This window comes from Zosterops lateralis (assembly GCF_965231275.1).
Source record: "Zosterops lateralis genome assembly, chromosome: 4".
Lineage (NCBI taxonomy): Eukaryota > Metazoa > Chordata > Aves > Passeriformes > Zosteropidae > Zosterops > Zosterops lateralis.
Genome location: NC_139765.1, coordinates 18256954 through 18283018, shown reverse-complemented (window position 1 = coordinate 18283018; position 26065 = coordinate 18256954). Strand labels below are relative to the sequence as shown.

Below are 26065 nucleotides of genomic sequence, written 5' to 3'. Positions count from 1 at the left end.
TAAAGATGTGCTGCCAGTTTTGCCTATTATGTAAAGGAATAGATTGTAAAAACAAAAAGTAAATGTGTTTTCTTTTCTGTCTTTCCCACCTTCATGTACTTTCAACATTTAGGATTTCTTCCACACTGCATTTGTGACAAACTTACTATGAATTTGCTACCATTTCTGTCTATGGGTATCATTCAACAAGAAAAATCTCGCATCCTGGATAGACAAGAACATGAGGGGCTCAACAGAGAAAAAAAGAGACTGACATATTCCAACAATGCTACCGTGTACAGAGGTTTACAGAGAGACCACAAATCTACAACCAAGTAATTGGATGTGGAGAGATATCACTGCCAAGAAAGATGTTAGGATTCCCTAACATTTTTCTGTACAGCCTCCAAATCCCTTGGAACAGCTGGATTTATTTCTGTTTCTCCAAACATACCAATGATCTGAATGTCTATTGTGGCTTTGTCCACCAAGTTCTCCACCTCCACCTTCATGTCATACTCCCCAGAGTGCCCCCGTTCTGCCTTTCGGATGAAGATGATGGTGTCGTTCTCTGTGTTGCGGATGTTGATGTCGTTCTTGTCGATCGGAGAGCCATTCTTCTGCCACGACACTTTTGCCCTTGGCTTTCCCTGCAAGGAGCCAGGAAACAATTTTTGTATGATTTTTTTGGTGAGAAAAGGGAAGAGAAGGAAACAGTTTTTGGTGAGAAAAGGGAAGAGAAGGAAACAGGTTTATTTCCCATTTTTCCCAAACAGGAAATAAAAATATCCTGAAGGAAACGGAATTATTTTTAAAATTATACACCATTTAGAGATGCGATCATACCAATTCACCTAAGGTATAACTTTATTTCCTTTTTTTTTTTTGTCCAGGAGACTGAAAATATTTGCAATTTCTGGCTATATTGGACAGTTATCTTTCCGGCTAAATTTGACAAATAATTTCCAGTTTTCTGAATGAAATGGAAGAAAAAAACAGAAAATAGAACCCCCAGAAAATATAGAACAAAGTATTTCACTCTCTGGAAATGCTTACATTCTCTATACTGCCAGTGAAAGAAGAAAGTAATAGATTTAACTTCCAGAGATCCTAAACTGTCTTCTTTCTTTGCAAAGGAAGTTGTAATAGTTGTTAGGAAGGCTTGACTGATCTCTTTTATGTGCCATTTTTTGTGTGTCTAAGTGCCCAATACGGGTACTTAAAGTAGAGTGAATTTCACCTTCTTGTCCATGGGATTTGCCTTCCACAGGCACATAGATGGCAGATGCTGTCTGAAAAGGGTAATCTCACACCATTTTGAACACCTTATCTTAGAGAATAACCACAGAATATTCCTTTAATTTCTCAAGAGAAATATATGTTGCAGTGTATTTGCTGATCAAGCTTTTTTTATGAGGCTTTTAACAGCCTCTGTGAAGCTGAGTTATGTTCACCCAGTATCTTGAAATGTGCAAACATGACACAGAAATGAATTCTGCCATAATTCTTTTATTCAGAAGAAGGACCCTGCAAGGAGAGAGGCAGGTGCTGTTTAAAAGATATGGGAACGAAAGTTAACACAATGCTGTGGGAAAACATGCTACATATTTTAGAATTAGTCATATTGCAGTTGTGATCTCAGGAATTTAACAGTTGCAGTCTGTCCAATCTTCCCCTCACTTTTCCTCTCTCATGACAAAAAAGTTATTAAATGCTACTCTTCCACTGTTGATAACCATATTTAACTGCTTCCAGTGCAACCCCTTTGCATTGTGCTAACAATTATCTCATATGCAATGTCTACTGTAGAGATTTGAAAGTGCCCTTTGGATGATAGATGACCAATCAATCTGTCTGAGCAAATTACCCAGTTCATTACTTGGCAGGACACCATTTGTTTGAGATGTCAAACCAAAAACTTTCAAGCACCTCTGAACTTCAGAGTGTTCCCACATCTGCTTAAGTTAGCTCGCTGGACAAAGTTACTGAGAAATCAGTTAAAAAGCAGCAGTATTAAAAAAAAAAAAAAAAAAAAAAAAAAAAAGAAAAGAAAAAAAAAAAAAAGCAGAGAGGATTTTTCTATCCATGTTTTTAGTTCTTACCTGGAAAGGAATAACAAGATTCACAGTTTCTCCAACTCTTCGAGTATAGGTTTGTTTTAAGTGTCTTGGCAGACGAATCTTTGGTGGTTCTGAACAAAAGAAAAATTTGTCTTAAGCATTAATCTTCTTTTCTAACTGATGCAGCACTGGTGTGCATTAGTATAAAAAGGAGACAGTGTGGTCTAAATTTCCCAGAAGTGCCTGATGAGTGAGGTGTCTTAAATGTCTTGCTCCCCCAGCTTTGCAGTCAGGACATCATCAGCTTTTATAACACCAAAGGTTACAATGGAAGAACAAGGTAGGAAGCTTAGAGGAACTTTAAAAAAGCACCATCAAGTTCAAGTTCTGCAGAAAAAAAAGCCCTGAAAAACTGAGAAATAATGGCTCAGAAATAAAACAAAATGAAGACATTTTTAAAAGACAGTTACATGATTTCTAGCCACCACACAATGGCTTTGTAATGCCATATCATCAGTTACCAGTAACAAGTATTAGCCTTAAAAAAACCCCAGGTATTCGTATGGAAACAGGGGGTATTTGTGAGTTAGTGTACGCAGCAGGATCTTACCTATCACTTCCTTGACTAAAATAGGCTGTGGGTGGTACTTGGGCTCACTTTCACCAGCAGCATTCACCGCTTTTACTCTCACAAGGATTTTCGCGCCAGTTGGAAGGCCATTGATGGTAAACTTCGTTTTGTCTGTCAGCTCTGGGTTAGCCACGATCCATTCATCGGCTGGTTTCAGGAAGTGAAGGAAGGAGGACAAATCCAAAGAATAGGGAATTATAAATACATCCAGAGCATGGATGAGGAAAATTACAAAACAGTAATAGTTTAGTTTGATTTTAATGAATAACTCTATTTTGTTTTTCTAATTATGCTGGAACACAATATAGATTCACTTTCATATATAGGAAGAATGTTTCAAACCCTAAAGGGTTTCTGCTGATTAAATATTGTTATCTTTATATAGCTTTATATAATTATACAAATATTATTAGAATATGTCTATAATTTAGGTGTACCAGAGAGAAAACTGGTTAGATTTTTTTTTTTATTTCAGCTAGAATAAAACAAGGGGGACAAAGAATATATTTCCAAAAGCACTCATCATTGCTTTAACAGCTTCCTTGGAGAGAAATGGGTTTTGCAATTAATTTCAACCAGTGCTGAGTACCCCTAAAAGTATAACTGAGAAATAAGAGAAACACAGAATATTTACACTTTGCAATGAAATGCCATCTCTCCTCATGCCTTTATAAAAAGGAAGGCTGTGTCAGAATTATTCACATCATTACAGCATTCTTGGATTTTTATTCCTATACCCAGGCAGTCGCACGAAATTCATAGAAGGATCGTAACAGTACATTCTTTCAGAATAGCTTCAATTAAAAACCATACTTTCTTATCCACCCTGTTTTCCCAGCATAGACTGCCCTAACACTGCTGGCACCTGGGCACTGGAGACAGATTTATGAACTAGCAAGTCAGGATCAATACTTCCCACATTATGTAAAACTAGCAGTATAAAACGGGCACAGAAGATAAGAGAACTGTTATGAGCTGGAGAGCCCTGCAGACCTAGAGCATAGTGCTGTGGTACGTTTTCAGAACTGAGTGTCTTGCTTTTAGGAATTAAGTTTTTGCTCAAGCTTCTAGCAGAAAAGGATTTCAATCAATGACTGTTTTCCAAGTATCTTCCCCTCCCCTTACACCTGTACTACAGAAAATTCTGTAGGCTGTTGCCCTTAAAATTCACTATCAGGAATTTATCTTTATTTTTATGAAGAGAGTTTTTCTTTCATTAAAGAAGACTTATATCCTTTGTGGAATACTGTACCTTCCAGGTTAAAAGGTGGCTCCCCCAATTCCTCAGACAGATCTGTCGATATACCTTGAGAGAATCCATCTTTAAAATTAATCAGAGACACCCACTTTCACACAGATGGAGCATTTTGTCAGTGGTTAGCAATTCCTGTTAGTAAGTATGCAAAGATAGATGCTAGGCTTTACAGATTTAGGGAACCCATATTTAGGGAGACTGCAGGGAGAAAAGAGATGGAAAGAGGGCATCTAGATCACAGAACAGTTATATGTGATGCCCACAGGAAAGATAAAGGATGAAAGAAGAGGAGGACAGAAAGTTGCATGAGTTTTTTGGGCCCCAGAATAGCCCTAGAAGTATGAAAAGAAAGAACAAAAGGAACATTTGGAAGAGAGAAATGAAACAAAATGATAATGAGAGAAAGTGTAGAAGAAGAAAACACATCGTAGAAGAGATTAAAAATTCAGGGATAAATTCTGAGTAAGAGAGACAGTAAAAAAGAGGTCTTGGAAAAAAAAAATCAGGAAACAGAGGAAGAGAAGATATTTAGCTAAAGGTAACATAGATAGAAGATTAAAGAAGACCAGACCCATAGATGATGACAGAGAGGATGTAAACCCTAAGGCTTTATGTCCTGGACAAAGTTATCACTGCCCTGGATTTCCTGTAATCCTGGATCTGGCTATTTTTGGGATACTAAAAATAGTACTAAAATTACTATTCTAGCATCTTTGTATGGTCCTGGATTAGTACACTGGCAAAAATCTCAGCTAACAGAAACTCTCTGAAGTACTTATTTACTGGCTATAAAAACAGATCATCTGCAGTACAACAGCCTGTTACAAGCAGATAAACATATTGTCATGGGGAACACTCAGGCTATGCTCCCAGGCTGCCCTCAAAATGCCCCACAAGAACCAGTCAGCAACACACTTTAATAGGGACTTACTTCTCCAGTGTCAACAGTATTTGGTCTACACAACATCCCCATAGCAAGAAGGCCAAAGCTGGATACTGTAAACTAGGCCTGGGGAATTCTCTCTCTCTGTATCTATATATATGTACATTCTATATTTATGTTATTCACACCTATGCAATGCTGGATCAGGATACTCATGATGAGACTCCAGTTCAGTAATATGCATGGAGTGGTACATAGTTAAGGACTCCAAGAATCCACCATGTTGATTGAGTTATGTGGTTCTGACTAAAGGGAAATACCAATTTTGCAAAGCCAAACCAATGTTTATGATATATTATTCTTCTAAATTATCTGTATACATATATTTTGTCTTCCTATTGTCAGCTTGTGATTTCTCCTAATGATTGCTATGTTAAGGAAGAATCTATAAAACCCTCATGAAAACTACTTCAGTGACAACAATGAAAGAATGGAGAATGTAAATACCGATGAGTTTACAAACAGATAACTAAGTGAAAAAAGCAGCAGAATGAATATAGACAGTCATAAAAAGTATCTTGAAATTAAAAAAGAGTTATTAAACATTACAGAAAAATTAGTTTGAGGCAAAACAGGCACCAAAAGGACTGAGAAAAAAAGAAGCACTAAGATATTGCAAGAAAGGAAAAAAAAAAAAAACTGAACAGAGAGAAAAAGAAGAATAATCCAATAACATGGCTTTTAAAATTGGTATTTTAAAATTAGCATTTTAAAATTGGCATTTTCTACATATCTTGCCTCTTCCTAAGCATTTTTATAACATATATACATGTCAATTGTGTATATATAGATGTATATGCATATATAGGATGCATATATAGATATACATAAACACTCAAAACTATGTAAAATACATTGTACCCATTGTATTTTAACTGAGGTGGGTAACAGTAAAATGACAGACTTGGCGGCCATTTTGTATCTTCATATGTTTAAAACCCTATCTGGAAAAAAAAGTAAAGATTTGGTTCCATTTAACAGGTATACAATGTTCTTCTGTCTAACAGCCCTTTAAAAACAGATTTAGAAGATTCCTTTTCAAAAATTAATCTGTATTTCTGATCCTCTCTTACCACCTAATTTGGATATCACATACTGTAATGTCAAGCACTTTTAACTTTTCCCTGCCATTCTACCCAATGCTAAACAAAGCATAATATACAGCACATACTGAAGTCCTCACATTGACAGTACCCTTAATATTCCCCTACACCTGGCCTGTGCAGTGGAAACAAAATGAGAACACTGTGTCTTGATGGAAGACTGCATGCTTACTCATTCTGAGCTGTTCCTGCAGCTCCCTCCCAATATACAAGGAAAACCCTTCCTACCATTCCAGCTGTGTCTGCCTTCAGGTACTCTTCTCCGGGTCTCCGAGCTTCTTGCAGTCCTACTCCTTGAAGATATTCATCTCAATACTACAAGATGCTGACTGCTCCTGAGAAAAGCCAGTGGTTCTTAACACCCTCTCCCACTCGCCTGAGAGAGAGCTGAGTGTACTCTGATACCATGGCACCACGTTTATGACCTACTGTTTTCCTGGATCGTCTAAATCTGAAACGTGTGACAGAGTGAATGACAGGTTCTGTCCTCTACCTTTTGTCTCCAGGCTATGGACTGTGTTTCATTGAAATAAATGCCTTCATGGAAAAAAGGTGTTCAATCACTCTATTTACAGCACAGTTAAGAGCAACAGCAGTGGAGCTGAAGATAATTGTGTCCCCTTTGTCTACACCCATCACATTGCTGCAGCTGTTATTGTTGGTCCACAGAGGCTGGGTATCACTCCAGGCTATTAAATACTTACCTAGGTGCTGGTGGATTTTACTTTTTGAAAATAGGTTTCATTTGATACTAGTTCAGAAGAAAATCTGCTGGAAAATACTAAGTTTCTGCTGCTTGATCACCGAAGACTCTTAGTCGTAAAATAAAATTTATATTTCCCTGCTCCTTCTTATTTCTTATCTTCTTGTCTCAAAAGTTAATCCAGTCTCCTTATCTTCCTCCTTCAGTTCTTATATATTTTTGTCTTAGATAAACATAGTTAAAGATCCAAAAAAAAAGCATTGAAATGTTGGAGAAATTAAAATTGCATTCCTTCTACAGGAACTGTTGGAGAGGCTCTTCTCAGTGTTGGCAGCCAGCACTTGAAGTAGCTGGTTAGTAATATTTCAGCATAGGGATTACCACACTGAGGACCTCCTGCTTCTAAAACCCAGCCAACCTGAACATATTTTGAGCCACACTTGTAGCCATTCATTATCTCCTATGCTTTTATCCACCAATGAATTCTTTACTGCCCTGAATCTCCTTTAGCATCTGAAAGAGCATAGTTATTAGCATGGTACATTACAACAGATTATATGGCTTTTGATTTGGATTTCAAATCAAGTGTAAGATATGTTGAACCACAGTCAGTGGGTGGCATCTGGAATACAAACCAAAGGAAGCCTGAACACAACCCTGCTCCTTGAGGTTTTCTGCCTGATTAGTCTCTGCCTGACAGCCAGAGCCCCTGATACCTGCAGAGAAAAAATGGAGAAAGTCTCACCCACTTTCCCTGTGAGCCAGGTACCCCGAGTGTTCTCACTTACTTCCTTCAAAGCAGTATTCTACCACATAGCCATCCAACCCTGCTGCCCCAATCTGGTCTGGTGGCCTCCACTTCATTGTCACCGAGGTGTCGGTCACGCTGTCTACTGCCAGCAGAGTTGGGGGACTGGTCACAGCTGAAGCAAGCAGGGAGAAGGCAGAACTTTGTTACAATTGAAGGTTTATGTTTATGGTCTGTGTTCCTCTGGTTCAGTATCACAGCTGACAGTCTATCCTGCCTACCAGGACAATTTCCCATCATCCCTGGCACACCTTTCCCAATTAGGACCACACTAGGGAGAACGCAGCTACCTCATCCCATATCTGCTCACAGCCTGACCCACAGATAAATTTCTCCTGCTGAGGAGAGAGAAGAACAAGCAGCTGTGGCTGATAGAGCAGAGAAGTTGGGAGCAGTTTATTCTACCTCAGCAGGTATGTTCTGGCAAGAAGGGAGCATGCTGGAGTTGTAACAGCCCCTCCTTCCTCCTCCTCTGCATTGTGGGGGGGCTGATGATCAAGAGGGGAACCTTTGCTGATCTACAGAACAAGACACCTTTCTTTTACAGGGACTTGTGGTTGTTAGAATAGTTTGAAAATCTATTTCTTTATATGAAAAGGCCACTGAATTAGCCTGTCACTATGTGAATGACAAAGCCTTCTAGCTGTCACACTAATATAAAAATTATATAATTAGGTGACTGTAACAACGTATTAATGGTTATTTTCTAAATGCATACCTATCTCTGTGTTCTTGGTTACTTACCTAAAGGAACAAAGGACTTGGAAGGCATACTTGGCTTGGACATGCCGATGGCATTGACAGCAAACACACGGACCTCATAAGCAACACCTTCAATCATTTTCTTTGGCTCAAAAGTTGTTTCCTTACACAGTTCAAAATTAAGCCTCATCCACCTGGAGCTCTGTTTCTTTTTCCTCTCAATGAAATATCCTTTTGACCAGAAAAGATTTTATTATAGTAAGTTGATAGTAAGTAAGCTTTTATTATATATAAGCCCGTAAAGATCAGTAATAAAGGGTCTATTTTTGACTGCCCAATGACATTTTTTTTATCTGGATACACTTCAATATCCCCTTCTAGCACAGAGTGATTTAGAGATAACTTTCGCTATTGCCAGCTATCTGATAGTCACCTGTTTTGTTTTCATTGCCATAAAAAACCATGAGCTTTTTTTGGACTTTACAGAAGACTGCTGTGTTTAGTTCAGAGTGAAAACTGACCTGAACTCTGGTTCTACTGAACTCTGGGCCCCTCTGACTTTCATCTTGGTTCCATGCATTAAAACAGTTTACTCAGCAAATTATTTCTGAAATTCTTTTTAACATTCCAACTGGCTGATAATAGTTCAAAGTTCTGGTTTTTAAGAGGTTGTCTTTTAAGCAGGGGGATTTATACTGTGGTAACATACAAAGTGACAAATCTCAAAGCATTAGAAAAACAAGTATCTGGTAAAGTCATAGAGTAGGTAGAATATTCTAGCTACTGGACATTCCCAGTGCCAGTTTCCAGGGCCTGAGCTAAACTCTGATGCTGTTGCATCCACTATTTGGCATTTGCTTCTTTTGTCTATATTAGAGAGTCACCACCGGGAAAAAAAAAAAAAAAAAAAAAAAAAAAAAAAAAAAAAAAAAAGAGAGAGAGAGAGAAGTATGTACCTAAAATGGGTGATCCACCGTCATTTGCTGGAGGTTCCCAGGTCATAATACACCAGTCTTCACCCACCTCAGTCACATTTGGTGCCTGAGGAGGATCAGGAACATCTGTTGTAAACAAAGAAAATATTATTAAAAAACCCCCAACTTTCTTCTTTTTGCATAAGTTGAAATTAAAAATGTCAAATAAGAAACAAATTAAATAAGTTTTTGAGGTGCAACAGGAATTCCTAATGAAGAGAGAGAGAAAAAAAGAAATTTAGTGGATCCTGGCTGGTTAGGAATGGATGAATGCCGAAGTCCTCTGCAGAGTTGAGACACTTGAGAGGCTCCCGAGGGCATGTGCTAAGACAGAGCCCACAGCCACAAGGAGAGTGGAGAACCACAAGTGATAAGGGCAACCTGAGGCAACCAGAGCAATTTGTCCTCTGGAAGCAGTGATAATTAACTCCTACTTAAATCCCATCCAAGCTCCTACTCTCTTCAGGAACACCCAGCCTTAGTACCCTTGCATCTCAGTTCCACGCCTGGCAATGGGGACAAATAGGAAAATTGAAGTTTCCTGGGACTCTACCACAGTGAAAAAAGACATGGTTCATGGGCACTGTTTCACACGACTTACCAACTACTTTAATGTTGATTAGAGCTGTGTCCTCTCCAGCCTCATTCTTTAAAGTGATTCTGAAAGGACCCGAATCATCCCTCTCAGCTGCATCAATGACCAGGCAGCTGCTGTCTGGGTACGATTCTGCCCGTATTCTTCCACTGTCTGTGACCATCTAGGAACCATGGTAAGCAGAGAGAAAAGTCATATTTTCTGGATTTGAGAATCAAAATACTCAAATATCAAAATTTGAAAGTAGTACAGGTCACTTCAACAAAAACATTAAACCAACTGTAAGAAAAAAACACACCAGACCTCAGAATTTTAGTCACCTAATGATGAGGAAAAATAACAAAATAACTAAAATAAGAAAAATATAGTAATGGTTTGCTACTCAGTCGAGCCATTGCATCACAAAGGATGAGGCACTAGGCCTCTCCTGTGAGCAAGAACACACCACGTATCATTAATTTGATTGAAAAACAATAGGTGATTCTTCCAAAAGTCAGATAAAAAGTAAGTCATTCACTTTAAAGAGTGATTGCAATGATCAGTAGTTTCTCCTGATAGATTTTAAATGCTGTTACATATTTTGGAGTAGGAGCTCTCCTAGAATAATTCCCTGTTTGAACAGGACCACAGTGGTGACAATTAATATCTGAAAAATAAGTACAATTAATATCTGAAAAATAGTGGTCACACATTTGACCAGATAGGTCTGATGCATGCAGCAGTGTTAACATGTCCCAGCTTCCACATATCACAATGAAAATTTAAATGTGAAAAGTGACTATTTTGGTATTTACACAGCCAGGGATTTATCTAAACAAAAGTTTTGCATTAAGACACCAGATGCAAGACCCCAATTGCCCAGCCTATTGTTTCATTTGAGGCTTGAACTCCATTAGAATTCATCACTCATTTTCCAAAACTAGGCCATAACCTGCCAAAACCAGGCAGCCATTCTGGGCATTGAATGTACAGAAGAAGTAGCCATTTGGTAAGTTTTCACTGCTTTTCTTCTGCACCTCATATATCCTTCTCCTCTACTATTTTTCACAATAAACCCATATATTTTTTTCCTTATTAGACCCCAAAAGATACTAAATAATATTATCTGTTTTACCCTTCTTTTTTGAAGAAGGAGCATTTTAAAATACAGGGCATCTCCCCCTTATTTTCTGCCATTAAAACCAGTCTTCAAAAGGCTAAAGATATTTTTTTGAAGGAAAAGACCCCTTATTAAGCTAAAGAAACATCTACAATGACAATGTACCTTGTCCCCTCTGCTCCAAAAGACTTTTGGAGGTGGTTCACCAGTGATGGGGATCTCAAGTCGTAGTTTGTTTCCTGCCACTACTGTCACAGTGTTATTTTCCCCAAGACCATCCAGGTGAAGTTTAGGAGGATCTGAAAAAGGAGAGAGATTGTCCAAGTTAGACATGTAGTTGCTGCTCTGAGAGTTCAGTGACCTGGCACAGGTCTGCAACACACGGAAACATGCTCTATGTTTTATTTTCTTGGTATTTTTAAGCAACTGAATTTTGTTTCGAAGAAAAGTTGTGAAAAAAATCTATTCAAGAAAATAGTTGCCTGATGAAAAAGAAGTCATAGTACTACTGACACTTTGGAATAGTAAGACCATATGAAAAACCCCACAACTGTTTCCCTGAGGCAGAATCATGTATATTCAGGTAACTTCTGAGAGCGTTTTCCTCTAAGTGGCTCTTGAGAATTTCAATTGTGCACTTTTTAATGGCACACTTAACCACACTTCAGCCTTACAGTCCTTACAGTTTAAAAATTTATTAACTCCAATCCTTTTCTGAAAACAAAATGATCACCTTTGTTATACACTGTGTGTATCGAGAACAACTGATTAATGTCCTCCTGTAACTTTTAAAAACATATTAGAAATTTAACAATGGTCATTCCCCTCTAGTACCACTTCCCTTTTCAGTCTCCCTAAATCTCACCAACACTTTTTCTAATACAGATATCCCACATCTCTCAGGTTCAATTAAAAAATATGTTTTCTAAATCTTTGGTCATTTATATTCCTCTCTTTTTGACTTCCAAGTTGCTGGTTGCAGTTAGAAGCTGGTGAGGCACTGCTGTGGGAATAGTCAATGCCCTGTTTTACTTTTCACTAACAAGCTTTCTGCTTTGCTGAATGATTCAAAGCTGGGCAGAACAGTTTTTCCCTCTAGATAGCATTTAGTGTTTTTAGTGAATAGGTAAATATGTGCTTATTCTACAAATCTCTTATCAAACTAAATCACATTTTGCAATATTAGCAAGCCATTCTTAAAGACAGCAGTGTATATCTGAGAAGTGGGTAGCAGCAGGTGTTTTACAGAAACTCTTCATAGTGGTTTAGGTTTAGGAACTGACCCTCAAGAAGCCTCCCCCAGGAGCTCCCCCAGCAGATAAACTATGAGCAGATCCTGAGCACAGGCAAAGGACTCTCCCAGCAGCTCAACTGCACTTTGCCAAAGCAGCTGGTCTGTGTTCTCTGGTGGATGCCTGCTCAGAGGATACAAAGTGGTTGCAATCAGGGATGCTTCAGACTGCCTTTAATTCCCAAAGGTCACAGAAAGATGTTCTATACAGGTCACTGTGCAGTACACTTACCCACAATATGTACTTTGCATGGAATATTAATGTTGTAGGCATCTGGCACAAACATGTATTCACCCTCATCATCAACAGCAGAAACTGGTATAACAAATCTATGGATTCTGTAAAAGAATTGAAAAAGAAATTAATGTAAATTAATTTTGAAGACCACTCGAAGAGATAAGGAAAAATCTGTGAAAATTTTAGGCAATCTGTGTAAGTATGTAATATTAGTGACAAAAAAAGTCCTTTGCTGGTTCCCTAGTAGTATTTTAGGTGATTAAATACTGTGTGCCTTGTACAAAATATTATTGAGATAACCATCAAATAATGTGACCAATTTTAATATTGTTTGTTTGAACACAGAACAAGAAAGATACAGGAGTGTAATCTTTTTTTACAAGGGGATTCTATCCTGCTGCTATTCAATTGCAATTTGGTTGTTGAAGAAAAAGTCTGTAGGTGATCCCATAGTGGGCATATTCTGACTTTTGTTGGATCATCTTTGTGAGAGAAAAAGAGGCATAGAAAGAAAACAGAAAAAGTGCTGTATATTTTTAATAGTGTCTAACAATTTTATTTTTCTGCTTAATATCACATACCCACAGCAACATCAATGGCAAGAAAAATCATTAGCTTGAACTTAGTTGGATTGAGGATTTGATTATTGTCCTCCACAGCTAAAATATACAAGATTAAAGGAAGCAAGGAGACATGGCTTTTAAAGTGACAGAAATAAATATGTCTTGAGGGATAGGGCTTGATTAGCAGATAATTTTTTCATTAAGTAACCCACATACATCTCCACTGCTTCATTCCACCAAAAGCCAAGTCAATACACAAAAGGCTTACCTTCCTTTGTGATAAAGCTTTACACGGTCACTAGCTTCAATCAGCTGCCCATTTTTGTACCATTTCCCTTCCACATTCTCAGATATCTCACACTTCAAGTGGATTTCCTGTCCCAGCCTCACAGTCTGGTCTTCTAATGCAAGTGATATCTTCAGTGGTCTCACTTAGGAACACAGAAGCAGGTACATTAAAGAAAGATGATGGAGATCATTAGCCATGGGGGATAATTTCCAACTTGATAATAAAGCAGCATGAATTGGTCAGGGTGCCAATTTGTACAAAACAGTCAAGAGCAGCATGAATATTACAAATTAAAATGTACATTTGTGCATAATGAAAGATAACTTCAGAGGATGGTTTAGATACATTTTGTTTAAAAACACAAGCACTTTAAAGAGATACTGCACAAACAAAGCGGAAAGGGCTACAGAGTCATATGCCTAGGTCTGGCTTTCCTGTGAAAACCTGAAAGGACTGAAGAATATCAGATATTTCCCATGACAATTCACTTTGTTGGCCTATTGTACCTTTGGATGGATCGCTTTGTTTTCCATCTTAACAGAGTGACAGGAAGTTAACAAGCAGAACTAGTTCATTGCCTGCTACTGGAAAGAGTGTCTAAAGAGAAGTCACTATTCTGAAAATTTACAGCAAAAAAAATTGGTATGGAAGTTAAGTCTCCTTTTCAACCCCCAGGGAAATGCAAGAAAATTGTTAATTTCTGTATGCCAGCACACTGTGACATTTGAATTCAAGATCAAGGTGGATAATACTCACAGTCAACTGAAAGCTTGGCTTCTGACTGCCCTCCAGTTGTCATTACTGAGTAAGTTGCAGTATCATTTTTGGCAGCTTCCTCTATGATCAAAGTGTGTTTTTTACCCTCAACCTTAATTCGATACCGAGATTTAGGATCATCGGAAAGTTCTACGCCATTTCTAAACCTAATGGAAAATAAAGAATTTTTATTTTTACAAAGGAAGTCCTGTGCAAGCAAGACTTCCATAGGCTGAAACTCCCAGAGAAGACTTTACAAGACTATAAGGCACTAGAAAAGGTGAACAAAGTCATCTATGAATGTATAAGGTATTTTTGGTGTTGCTATATTTTTGAATAAAGTTTTATTGAGATTTTCTTAATGGTTTTCAGGTTCACTGGTGTAGGAAAATCTGCCCACATTTTGCCCATGATTAAAAGCTTCTGGGTTTTATTTTCATGGAAGCTGTTTAAATCTTGTCTTACCATTTCACGTTTGCATCATCCTCAGACACTTCACAGCTCAGTTCTACTCGTTCACCAACATAGGTGCTGGTATCCTCCAGGCCTTTGGTCACCAAAATTGGAGGATCTTTGGAAAGAAAAAATAACAAATTTATAATCTGACAGGGAAAACCAAGAGAAAAAGATTTTCTAAATTATGTTGTAGAAGGCAATATAACTTTCAAGTTCTAATATGAATATCAGTGCTGCCTTTTCTGCCTTAAATCTGAAAAGTTTTGCTGTTTAGAATGCTAATAGGAAATTTGCTCAATAAAAGTGACATTTATTCATATTAATAGTGGTTTTGCTTTGGTAATCAACATCATGGGAGCAAAGAGAGTGAAGATATGGCCTCCCATTCATGACTGTTGATAGTCTTCCCTCAAATCAGTGCAAATGGAATGAAAACTGGCTTCTAGGAAGTCTGATCTCAGGGCACTTGGATAATACCAGAGTCCTCAGGTACCAAGTGTGGTGTTAGGGGAAGCCAGTGCTATTTATGGAGACATAGATCTCCAAAATGGCTTAAAATTTTGAAGGGCACCACAGCCCCACTAGATCCTAATGCACAGTATCAAGTCAACTATACCCCCATTTCAGGGTTTTAACTAAGCTGCTAAATACAGGATGAGAAAAAAAAATGGCCTGGGATCACAGAAATACCAAGTGATCCTAACAGCTGCTAATACAAATTCAAAAATATACCAAACCAGATCCTCCCTGTTAATTTCTGTTGCAGCCAAAGAAGCCACATGAATTTAGGGCAGGTGAAACAGCATCAAGCTGACATAGTTACCTCTCACAAAGAGTTCTGTGGAGCATTTCTCATCACCAGCTGTCACATAATAGCGAGCATCGTCTGTCATCGTACAGTTATTAATGAATAAAATTCTCTGGTTGCCTTTGTGCTCAAAAATGTATCTGTTTGGACAGGAATTCAGTAAAGACATATTAGCAAAACTTCTGGACCCCTTTTGTTTCACGTAGAAAGTGCTGTAGGGATTTTTTGAGGCAAAATTTCTGGGGTTTACATAGTACTGGGAAAATTGTCCTTAGAAGCAATTTCCAAGTTTCAACAGAGCTGTTATAGACTTCTAGAAAAAAAAGAGCTGTGGTGTAGACTGACAATAAGTTGGTTCTGGCTTGTTCCAAGATCCCAGGTCTGGGTGATATGAAAAGAAGAAATTAAAAAAAAAAAAAGAAGCTGGAGTCAAATGATGGCAAATAAAATGGAGTCTGAAACTCTAGATGAGTAAAGCTGAAAATAACCAGTAAGAGGACACCCTCACTCATTCCAACATTTTTGTGAAGTGTAATAATAGCCAAAGCTAAGATGTTAATATTATTGGTAGGCCAGATGGCACAAGATATCAGTAATGGGATATGGAGCCTTTCACCTTTATGTCACCAGTTTAGATCTGTTCCAGGTTTGAAATAACCAAAGCTTGTTAGCATATGGCAGCTGCTTCAGCAGCCTGGTAGAAATGCACTGGAGCACTCAATCCAACCCCTTCTGCTGGAGAGGAAGCCATAGAGCTGCCAGCAAAACACCTCTGAATTCGGCATGCCAGATATAAGGGCTAAAGAAAAGGTACTCTATTATCCATTTTTTTGTCAATCAGGAGTTTTAACCAAAATCCTTTATTGACTTCAACAGAATGAAGGAAATCTGCCTCATTACTGTAAAAGGCTTTTTGTTAATTACTTTTTTTTTTTTTTTTTAACCTGGTCAGAGGAAAAACTGTCTAGGATTTTGTGCTGCTGAGAAACATTTGAGGAACATTACATTGTTATGCATATCTTCACCTTCCCTGGCTGTATCTGACTGTGGAATGGGGTTTTCTGCAGCAGGTTGTAAAAGCTGGTTATGTCCTCAAAAAGGACTGGGGTCAACTTCCAGGCATTGTTCTACATGTACTCAAATGTCTGCCCCTGCACTTCTTCTAGGAAAAGTCAGAGAATAAACAAATATGCAGGTGGTACAGGTGAAGAAGCTTGTGTACACTAGAGCTGTTGCTCATAACTGATGGTGCAGATTGTTGACTTCAGTGTGTTAAAGTTAACAGGGTGGAAGCTGAGACAAACCTCACACCCTTTTTCTTGGGTGGTTTATGAGCCAGGTGGGTGTGTGATGTCAACATCTCTGCATTTAGCACACAATTACTGTAGAAAGATTATGTCTACCTCCAGACACAGGACCAAGGACAAGTGATTTATTTACTCCCACTGCTTCCCAATTTTTGAAAAATGACTGAGTAGGAAATTCTGCCACTTTTTTTGAGGATCTCAAAGACTTCTGTCTTGACACAAAGGAGACAATCTATATTACATTTAGCCTACAGTGGACTTTTCTGAGTCTTGGCAATATAGCATCATTCGCATACTCTTCACATCTAATGAAATTCAGAAATAAAATTGGTGCAACCTGAGCAAAGAGAGATCTATACAACACACTTTTCAAGGGAGTACATGTGTATCCATTTTATTGCTTATATATGCTAAGATCACTTACTTTGCACTTGGTCGTATTTCTTGGCCATTTTTGTACCACTTGAGTTCCACGGTTGGATCTGCTAGCTCCACCATGAACCTTACTTTACCTCCTTTGTCCACCTGGTATGCAGGATCAAGGCCTTTGGCAAAAGCTGTTGTGGAAGTCAAATGTTATTATAAAATAAGATCAGAAAACAAGAATATGGATGCTGAAATGACATTACATAAATATCATCAAAGCTGTCAGAATATATGTACACAAAGTTATGCATATTCTCACACTGGTCTGCCTGGAATCATCTAGAAACATTAGAATAAGCACAAAGCTGTGCAGACCTGGCTATCCTGACCAAGTTCAAGCTGGTATCTATTCAAGACTTTGCAGTGTGACTGTATTCCAAATAGGACAGGGTAGATGCATCAAATTAAATACATAAAGATTAATGTGTAGTACCATAATGTATGTTATGAGGTGAGGTAATGGATGAGGAGAGAGGGTGTATCAGGAACCTGAGTACAGCTGGATTTGTGGAGGACTTCACCTACATAAAAGGGACATCTCCAGGAAACCAGTGGCACATCAAATACACTGCAGAGTATATACTGCATCCAATTTTGAAATGCTGTCCAGGAACAAGTAGGTGTCACAATAGTATAATGGGCAGTGTATTGTATTTATATGTGTGTGCAAACATATCCTGTGGCATATAGATGTATTTTATATACACATGTATATGTATATTTCTGTATGTAATTACATCTCTCATACTATTCAGTAGGGTAGATGCAGAAAGACAGGCCTGAACATCCTCACCCAGTGCAGAGTGTAGGGTCTGTAGTACAGCTGGGATTTCTGAGTAATGGAGGTTAAGTGCAAAACAAGATTATGAAGAGCAAACACTGCATGTGTTTGGAGTGACCTCATTTTAGAGCAGAAGATATTGATGGTAACACAAGGTCTAATTTCTGTATTGTTTGATCATGTAACACCTTTCCACACACCTGGGGGACATTGTTCCAGATGGAACCAGTGTTTGTCTGAGGGGGAGGGATGCTTTAGGCAAGCACTGAGTTGGATAAGGTGTTTGCATTTCCACCATGGACCAAAGCTGCCTTCTGACTAACTCCTTGCAGTAATGAGTTGTAGTGTGAAAGTTCCCTTGTGTGGAAGTGAAACATATTTGGGTTTTTAAGGTGAACTTAAAACGTGTGACTAATGAGCACAGGAATATTCTGCCACATCCGTACCTGCACTCTTCTTCACTTCCCTGCGCATACGCTTTAGCCGCTTCAGCATTCCCCTGAGGTCAGTGATGCCGTACTGGAAAGCAATCTTCTCGTACTCGCTGGGATTCGCGTTCTTCAGGAGGTCCCACACGTCCACCTCAGGCTCCTCCTCTTGCTGTTTAACCTCCCTGACATCAGCAAAATAAAATTGTGGAGGAAGAGTCAGTGAGGCTTTATCACACCATAAAAAAACGGGTGAAGCTGAATATATGGTGAGGCTAGAAATGCTTTGACCAAAATTTGAAGGCTACCATCATATTCTTTTTATTTCATTCAGTATTAGTGGAATAGCTCAGAATGACATTCACACCTTACTTTACACTTCTTCAAGGCAGAATTTGAATGCATTTGAATTTGAATTTTTCTGATACAATCAGTTATGAGAATTTTTATATTGCTTCAATGCTTAAAAAAATACAGTTTGAAAATGTAATAGCATACAGGCTAATCCCACTTAAATCAGTTTTATCTGCTGTAACTTGAGTGAAATAAATCATAATTTATGTTGGCACCAGAGTCTAATCTGTACATTTCAAAATTACATAAAAATGTTTTCAAACCCTGAGTCCTTGTAACTGCTACTGGGGGTGGCTAACAACAGAACATTGAAATACAGGGGAATCTGTGTCTCCTTTTATTTACACCAGTACTTCTCAGTATTACTTAAAGTTTTCAAATGAATAGAAAGTGGAGATTTCCACACCAGCTTGGACTTGAAGGATGGATCTCTTCACTTCCATGTGTATCTCAGTCTTAAGAGCAGGAAATGTTTTCAGAGGTCTGTGTGAGAAATCACCACAGAAGTTTCAATACTGTATTTACTATCTGCAACTCCTGGCTAAGACAACCAATAAAGAAAAGTATAATTACTTTCACAATGGCAGCCATTAAATAATAGAACAATGGAAGCATCCTAAACAAAATTATAATTTTTCAGATTGACAATTTAGCTCAAAAAAGTGCGCTGCTAGAACAATATCGGAATTGAAGAAGAAATCTAGATTTTTCTTCCTGTTAATCATTTGGATCAAACCAGGATCATTCCAATTTGATTTACCTTATCTAATAAAATCAGTACTTTTGAGAAATAAAAAATATAGCCATCTTTGCAGTGAGGCACTGTTAGAGCTGAGCTTTATGGAGTCTAAGAGAGGAATTTCCTTGACATGTACAGAAATAGCACTAAAGATTCCTGAGAATTTCTGCATGGTTGGATGAGGAACCATGGAAACCACTTTGCTGTTTAGTCCATGACATTTATTAATTTTCATAATATGTCTGTTATTTCAAAAAGTAAGAGAGGTTCTCCCTGAGTAGTCTTTCAAATACAATAATTCTGAGGCAGCAGTGCTAAGGTAGACAATCTCAGGTATGTAATTTTATATTTTGTTCCTTTTATCCATGCTCCTGCTTTCCAGAGGGTGACTGCACAGCAAATGCTCCCATTTCAGTGAGATTCCTTCTGTGTGGGGGCAGATGGTGATCAGCCCTCAACACCTGTAAAAACTGAGACCCTGCCATGGGGCAGCACTGTTCTCACCCAGGACTGGCTGCTTGCCAGTGTCTGCCCATGCCAAGGAGATGTGCACTCCGTGGGAATCAAAATAAAGCTCCCCTTTAAATCAGGCAGAGGTTGAGAATGAGGATCCTGATTTTCAACCAGACTGAAAGAATCAATTTCAAGCCTGTTCTCCTTTTGCATAACCGGAGAACAAATTCTGATGCTTAGAGCAAGCCAGCTTTGTTCTGAGACCTCAGTAGTTTGAGCTGGGGCCAGAGGCCAAACAGAGCATGGTATTTCCTAAGCAGACTGACCTGGCCAGGAATTCAGACCTCTTTCCTAAATATGTGCATTTTGTTGCAAGATGTACCCCAAAAAATACCCCAAAACCAAACAACCATAAGAACCCCCAAGCAACCAAAAAACAAACGCACACACAAAAACAACAACAAAAAAACCCACAAAAAACCCCACCCACAACCAACCCCCCGCCAAAAAACAAACAAACAAACCAAGGACCTAAGTATTTAAGAGGTTTTTAGATCTTGTGCCTCTTGGAATTTCATGCTGCTACTGATCGACTACATTGACAAAGCATTCATGGTTTGGCTTACTGAGATAGGAGTTGATACATCTGCCTGCTGACCAGCAGAAAATTAGAAAATAGACAGTATATTGATTCTATGCATTTAGGCTTGTTTTTTCCTTAAAAAAAAACATGTTTCAAGTAGTATGAACCAAAAGGGAAAAGTTCTAGGTCTTTCCTTGGTCATACAACCATAAAAAAAGAGAAAGAATGCACCTCCAACATTGCCTGTTGTACAAATTGAAATGAAACCATGGATTTGTCTTCGTAATAATGGATGTTAATATCCACACACATGAATATTAATATCCACACTGTGGCTTAATTGACAATTTATTCAATTAAGCTCAGAAATAGGAGGTTGCATTTCAGGGCCTGAAGCAAGGTGAACCAATTTGACCAAAGTCAAATGATGGTGTCTAAAAACTAAACATTTCCTTTATCCACTAAACACACAAGAGGTATACCATGTTTATATGGCTGTACAGTATTTATCTTACAGATCTTAAGAGTTAATTGTTAATAAAGTGATAATCTTAAATCACATTTATCTTTCCACAAAAACACCAAGAACTCTCACATGCAACTCTGATGTTACTACTGAAACACCACACAGGTGGTCATGAGAACTGGCATGGCAAGTTTTACTAGTAGGATGAAAAGACAAACTAAAGATCCTAATTAGGGATGAGAAGATTGAAAAACCAAAGACCTGGTAGATTGGAATTGGTCCAGGTAATTTGTCTACTTTCAGCTTCAGCTTTTCCTGTGTGCTTTAGTTGCTTGAATGTTATCCTCACCCTCATACCCAATGAGCCATTATGACCTTTTAATGTAATTAATACTACAGATTTTCCTCTTTCAGAGTAAGTGGTCACTGAGATAAAGGATGTGATCAGCTACCATTGATTTCCATGGCATATCGAATTTCTCTGTTTGATTTTAAAAGAAGATGAATTAACTACCTTGTCTTAATCTGGTAAAAGACTAAACTGGGTTTAAGATCGGAGATAACTAGAGACATAACTATATAATATGATATGATACGATATAACATATCATAACACCAGATTTTCAATGCAAATCAGAGAAACATATATCCCAGTTTTTCTCCATCAAAACATTTGAGCTAAATAAAACATGACTGAACATTTGTGTGGACATATTAAAAAAATGCTGCAAAGAATTATACCAACATTTATGACTTGAAAACACGATATATGATTTTTTCATATCAGGAAGCTTATAAAATCAAGTGAAAATGTACCCACAAAGATAAATTTGCACCTTGCAGTTTTTTTACTGTTGCACCAGATTCAATTTTCTGTACTGCTCATCCCTGTATAGGAAATTTCCCCCCTCTGCCTTTCATGCAAACACAAAAGAAATAGCAAGTGAACTAAACGTTATTGGCCTCTTTAGACTGAGGCTCACTTTTTTCCCCAGCACACTCAAATCTGAGGTTTCTTTTCCGCACAATTAGAGGTAAAATTAACTGAACATTTGCATATTATACTATGAGAATAATAATAATAATAGTTAGAATCATTTAAAAGTTGAAAGGTCACAAAATTCTTAAGGAGTTATTAATGCTACACCTGACGGTTTCTGTGTGTGAACCTAAGGGTTTGCAATCCACACCTGCTCACTGCATCACTTGGTTCTCACCTACGTTTCAGGAGACCACTAAAGTCAAGTTCTCCTGCATCCTCTTGTCCTTCACCACTGTTATTAACAAAAAAAGATCAAATCTTTGTTTAATACAGGAAGATTAAGACAAAACACATTGCAAATGCTCTACACATCTCATACACTCAACACTGTCCAGACACACGAATAATTGTATAAAATCAACACAAACTTGTATGCTTTTTCACACAGATTATGTTTCTGTAGGCACTTGTGAAAAATAACACAAAGGTTTGTATTGCTTCTTCTTATACTTTGATGGCAAATTTTTGTAACTGAGCACATAAATTTGCCAAGTTTTGTGTTAAATTTCAGTAACACAAACAAATGGGAGCTAGACAACACAACCAGCTTTGTTTTTCATTTCCGTAGTGGACAAAACAAAGGGCTGGTGCTGATCTCTTGCTGTGAATACAAAACAAAGATTTGCTTTGCTGGGTGATGCTTTTAACAATGCATAGCTCTTTCAAATACTGGTTGAAAAGTACTTAACCTTAAAGATTTAACCTTTCTCTAAATGAAGGGAGAAAACATTTATAAAAAAGAATAAAACAGTACATGGTCCATTTTCATAGACAGAATCACAGTCTTATGAAGGTGCATTTCTTTCTGTGATGTAATCTTCAGCAGAATTATCTTATCATAGACCACATATAGACAAAAGAAATACCCCAAATATTTGTAAAAAGGGAAAAATAGTGTAAATTTTAACTGAAATGAAGCCAATGTTTAATCAAGATTTTACATGCACAATATTACTTAGAAAATCAGAAAATACTGAGATAGCTTCACCTGCTTGGGCAGAGTAGTTTTTGCATTTTTTAAAATGTGCTAAAGAAGGAAATGCACCTTGAATGTAATATCTTTTGTATTTATCTTTAAATTAAAGGCCTCAAAATAAAAAGTTATCTCTGAATTACAGCTTTACTTGTAAATTAACAAACTGCATTCATTACCTATTTTAAAATATTTTCATTCTATATATTTTTTAATATATTTAATCACAAAAGGATGACACCTGTACTAGTTAGAATTGCTACTTTATCAGAAAGGTTAAAAACCTTTAGACGTAATGCTTTATCTTACATTCTCTGTACTATACTATTTGTTGTTTTTCCTTACTGATGGTATTTACTGTTTACTGTAAGGTAACAAAGCCAGATTCTGTCTTCTTGAAATCAATGTGGATTTTTTTCTCTGCCTTTAATCAGTGCAGGATTAGGACCAGGAACTTTCATATTGTGGCTGACAGCTTTCAAGAAACACGCAGTAAAATATTTTAGTGAATGAAAATACATTTTTAAAAACCTCCAAAGCAACATATATTTAATTGACTTAAATATTCAATCTTCCTTTAAATTAATGACACTTGTAGTTTCACAGTAGGGTATTTAATATCATATCTAGTATCTATGTGTTGTAACTATTTCATTCTACCAACCAATTACTCTAAATCTCACTTCTTTAGTCTATATTTATAAAAACAGTTTTATAAAGTACTTGATACAATTGTCTGACACAAGTTCTGTGCATGCTACCAGTATCCATTACTGAAGAGCTTGATAGGATCACTGAAGTTACCTTCTTTTGAAAGCAGATCTGATGTCAATGTTTGCAGCAGCTTGGGAAGATTCTATGAAATAACAGTAATACAGGAATTAAAAAGATAATTTGAATCATTAATGTAATCAGTGGGATTTGGAATATGGAATTTGTTCAGTTTCCTGATAACTGACTATCATTTGTGCTTCCCCTTTGGCATTAGGTTCTGATTCCTGCAAAGATGCTCAATGCTCAGTGCTAAGTGTAACATTTCTCTGAAGTACTTTCTGCAGTTCTCTCCGTTCCCCTTCCTGCTTTATTCACAGGCTCTGGACTTTTTGTCTTCTCACTTCCTATGCTTTCTTCCCTGCTGGCATCTTGCACTCTCAGCAGCAGAGGAAGGATACAGAGACAGTCTCCTCCACAGCTACAGACTCATGTTGATTCTCAAGTGAATTACCCTTGTGTGAGTTACCTCTTTGGGACAGTGTCCTAAGATGGCTATGACGCCTGTATCCTCAGTCGTCTATTCTGTGTGCGCTGTGTGCTCTGTACCTTTAAGACTGGCTCTGAGAGTGAGCAGGGAAAGAAGAAGTACGCAGTTTGTTTTGAAAAACTGTTCACTCCTCTGCATCTCTTCTTCGTCCTTGGACTGTGTGTTCATCGGATGCACAGACAGCAGCCAGAGAGTTTTTTTCCTTTTAGTTAGTCTAGCTAACTGAGGCAAAGAAGCTTCCTGGACTGGTTTTTTTTTTTTTTTTTTTTCCTTTTTCTTGGGACTGTTTAAATCTGCTCTGGACTGAAAAGTCCAGAGGAGCACCAGGAGCTGCACCTGTGGCCCATCGGGGCCTGGACCTCAGCATTTTCCAGTGCCGAAGGGACTGGGACTGATAGAGCTGAGAAAGCTGAGCTAACTCACGGTAAGGACTTCTCTCAGTTTTGCCATCTCTCTTCGGAGCAGTGAGAGGTTTTATTGTTTCATATTATTAATTCTTTATGCTTGTGGGCAGTTTGTTTGTTAAATAAATTTTTTTCCCACTTTTCTCTGAGGAAATTTTTTTCCCGGACCGGCTGGGGGGAAGGGTCATTTGGGTTTGCTCTCCAGAGGAACTCCATTCAGAGGTTTCCTCCCAAATTTGCCCTAAACCAGGACAGACAGCCTGAATCAGATTAAGTGGTTCTGATCCACAGCTAGTGAATGGATGGAACCAGGCTGGCCCCCACCTTGCTGACCTCTAAGCACACACACAAAGCCCTGAGTTTTATGTGCCAGAGCCTGATTTGAGTTCAATTTGAGTTTACCTGCCAGCTTTTCTAATTTTGGATAAATGTCTCATGGTATCTATCCCAGTGTTCATTTATACAATCAATTACAGAAACAAGAAAATTTGAGCTTTGTGCTAAAAGCATTCACTTTAAGTATTATTTCATTTAAAGGGTCTGAACAAAATAAAGTGTCATTTCAAATTTTAAAAGAAAAGAAGAAAAAAAGAAATCCTTATAAATCTTTACAAATATAAATGGAACCTTACCAGTGACCTCAAGGTCAAAAGAGCAGCTATCAAATTTGTCCTTATAAGATACTTCACAGCGATAGTTCCCTGCATAGTTTTCCTTAGCTTTGATGATCTGCATCTCAAATGTATGAATCTAAAAATCAAGCATAGTTGTTTGTTAATGTGGAGGACGCATTTGCACAAAGCAGAAGTTAAAACATGAGTCTTTCAGACATGCACCAGAAACAAGGAATAACTCAAATAACAGGCTCTGAAAAGAAACTGGAACCCAGAAATGGCATTGGAAAATTTTGATTTCCCCACCATTCCTTGTCCTGTGCTAGGAGAGCAGAAAATCTGCTTCTATAGAGGGTCAGAGATCACCACTGAAATCAATGTGGGAAATACAGGGTTGGACTCCACTGCTCTGGAAACTCTATCTGTTGTCTTAAACTGATCTTTAAGCTCTCTTTGGAGCTTTGCCCCCACAAAGAGAAGGTAAAGACACACCTTAGTGTGACGCTCGAATGACTCCTTCAGCTGCAGGTGCTTCCCCGCTTTACTGGCCAGATCCATCCATTTTCCTTTAAACCACTTGACATTTGGCTTTCGGAGAAGATCTTTGGCTTCTACTTTGGCTATAAATGTAATATTCCCACCTTTCAGAAACAGAAAAGAATAATACAGCTGTTGAGGAACATGTGGTTGGTCAGTTGCATCTCTACAAGTTTCTTTCACTTCTGCTCCATTCAGCCTCCATGTGTTCTACCATAAGATTAAGAGTCGGATGGAGTCACACAGACAATGAAAGTACTGCAGTGGTGCAGAGGTTAATGATTTTGGGTCTGGAAGCTTTCTGCTGCTACCCTGCATAAGATCTTCTTGATACACCAATAACAGTACAGCCAACAGTATCACAATAACCAGCTTTTTTCTCTAGAAACTATACCTCTTACCATTATGCTCAGTAAATTATTAGATTTTGAGCTTGTCTTGGAT

At 37.9% G+C, this 26065-nt stretch overlaps 1 protein-coding gene across 1 annotated transcript in view; it reads right to left on the bottom strand.

The window, feature by feature from the left end:
• The window catches only part of MYBPC1 (myosin binding protein C1), a 68843-nt gene that overhangs the window by 10809 nt on the left and 31969 nt on the right, over positions 1-26065 (bottom strand). Inside the window, exons 6-24 of the mRNA XM_083860135.1 lie at positions 25577-25725; positions 25103-25220; positions 23610-23661; positions 22008-22064; positions 18214-18380; positions 16985-17117; positions 15269-15393; positions 14455-14560; positions 13990-14156; positions 13213-13375; positions 12376-12482; positions 11018-11151; positions 9760-9916; positions 9141-9245; positions 8227-8415; positions 7463-7597; positions 2650-2817; positions 2082-2170; positions 434-629 (exon numbers count right to left, since the gene is read on the bottom strand). Of these exons, the coding sequence (XP_083716261.1) occupies positions 434-629; positions 2082-2170; positions 2650-2817; positions 7463-7597; positions 8227-8415; positions 9141-9245; positions 9760-9916; positions 11018-11151; positions 12376-12482; positions 13213-13375; positions 13990-14156; positions 14455-14560; positions 15269-15393; positions 16985-17117; positions 18214-18380; positions 22008-22064; positions 23610-23661; positions 25103-25220; positions 25577-25725 (2517 nt within the window). The remainder of the gene's footprint in view (positions 1-433; positions 630-2081; positions 2171-2649; positions 2818-7462; positions 7598-8226; positions 8416-9140; positions 9246-9759; positions 9917-11017; positions 11152-12375; positions 12483-13212; positions 13376-13989; positions 14157-14454; positions 14561-15268; positions 15394-16984; positions 17118-18213; positions 18381-22007; positions 22065-23609; positions 23662-25102; positions 25221-25576; positions 25726-26065) is intronic.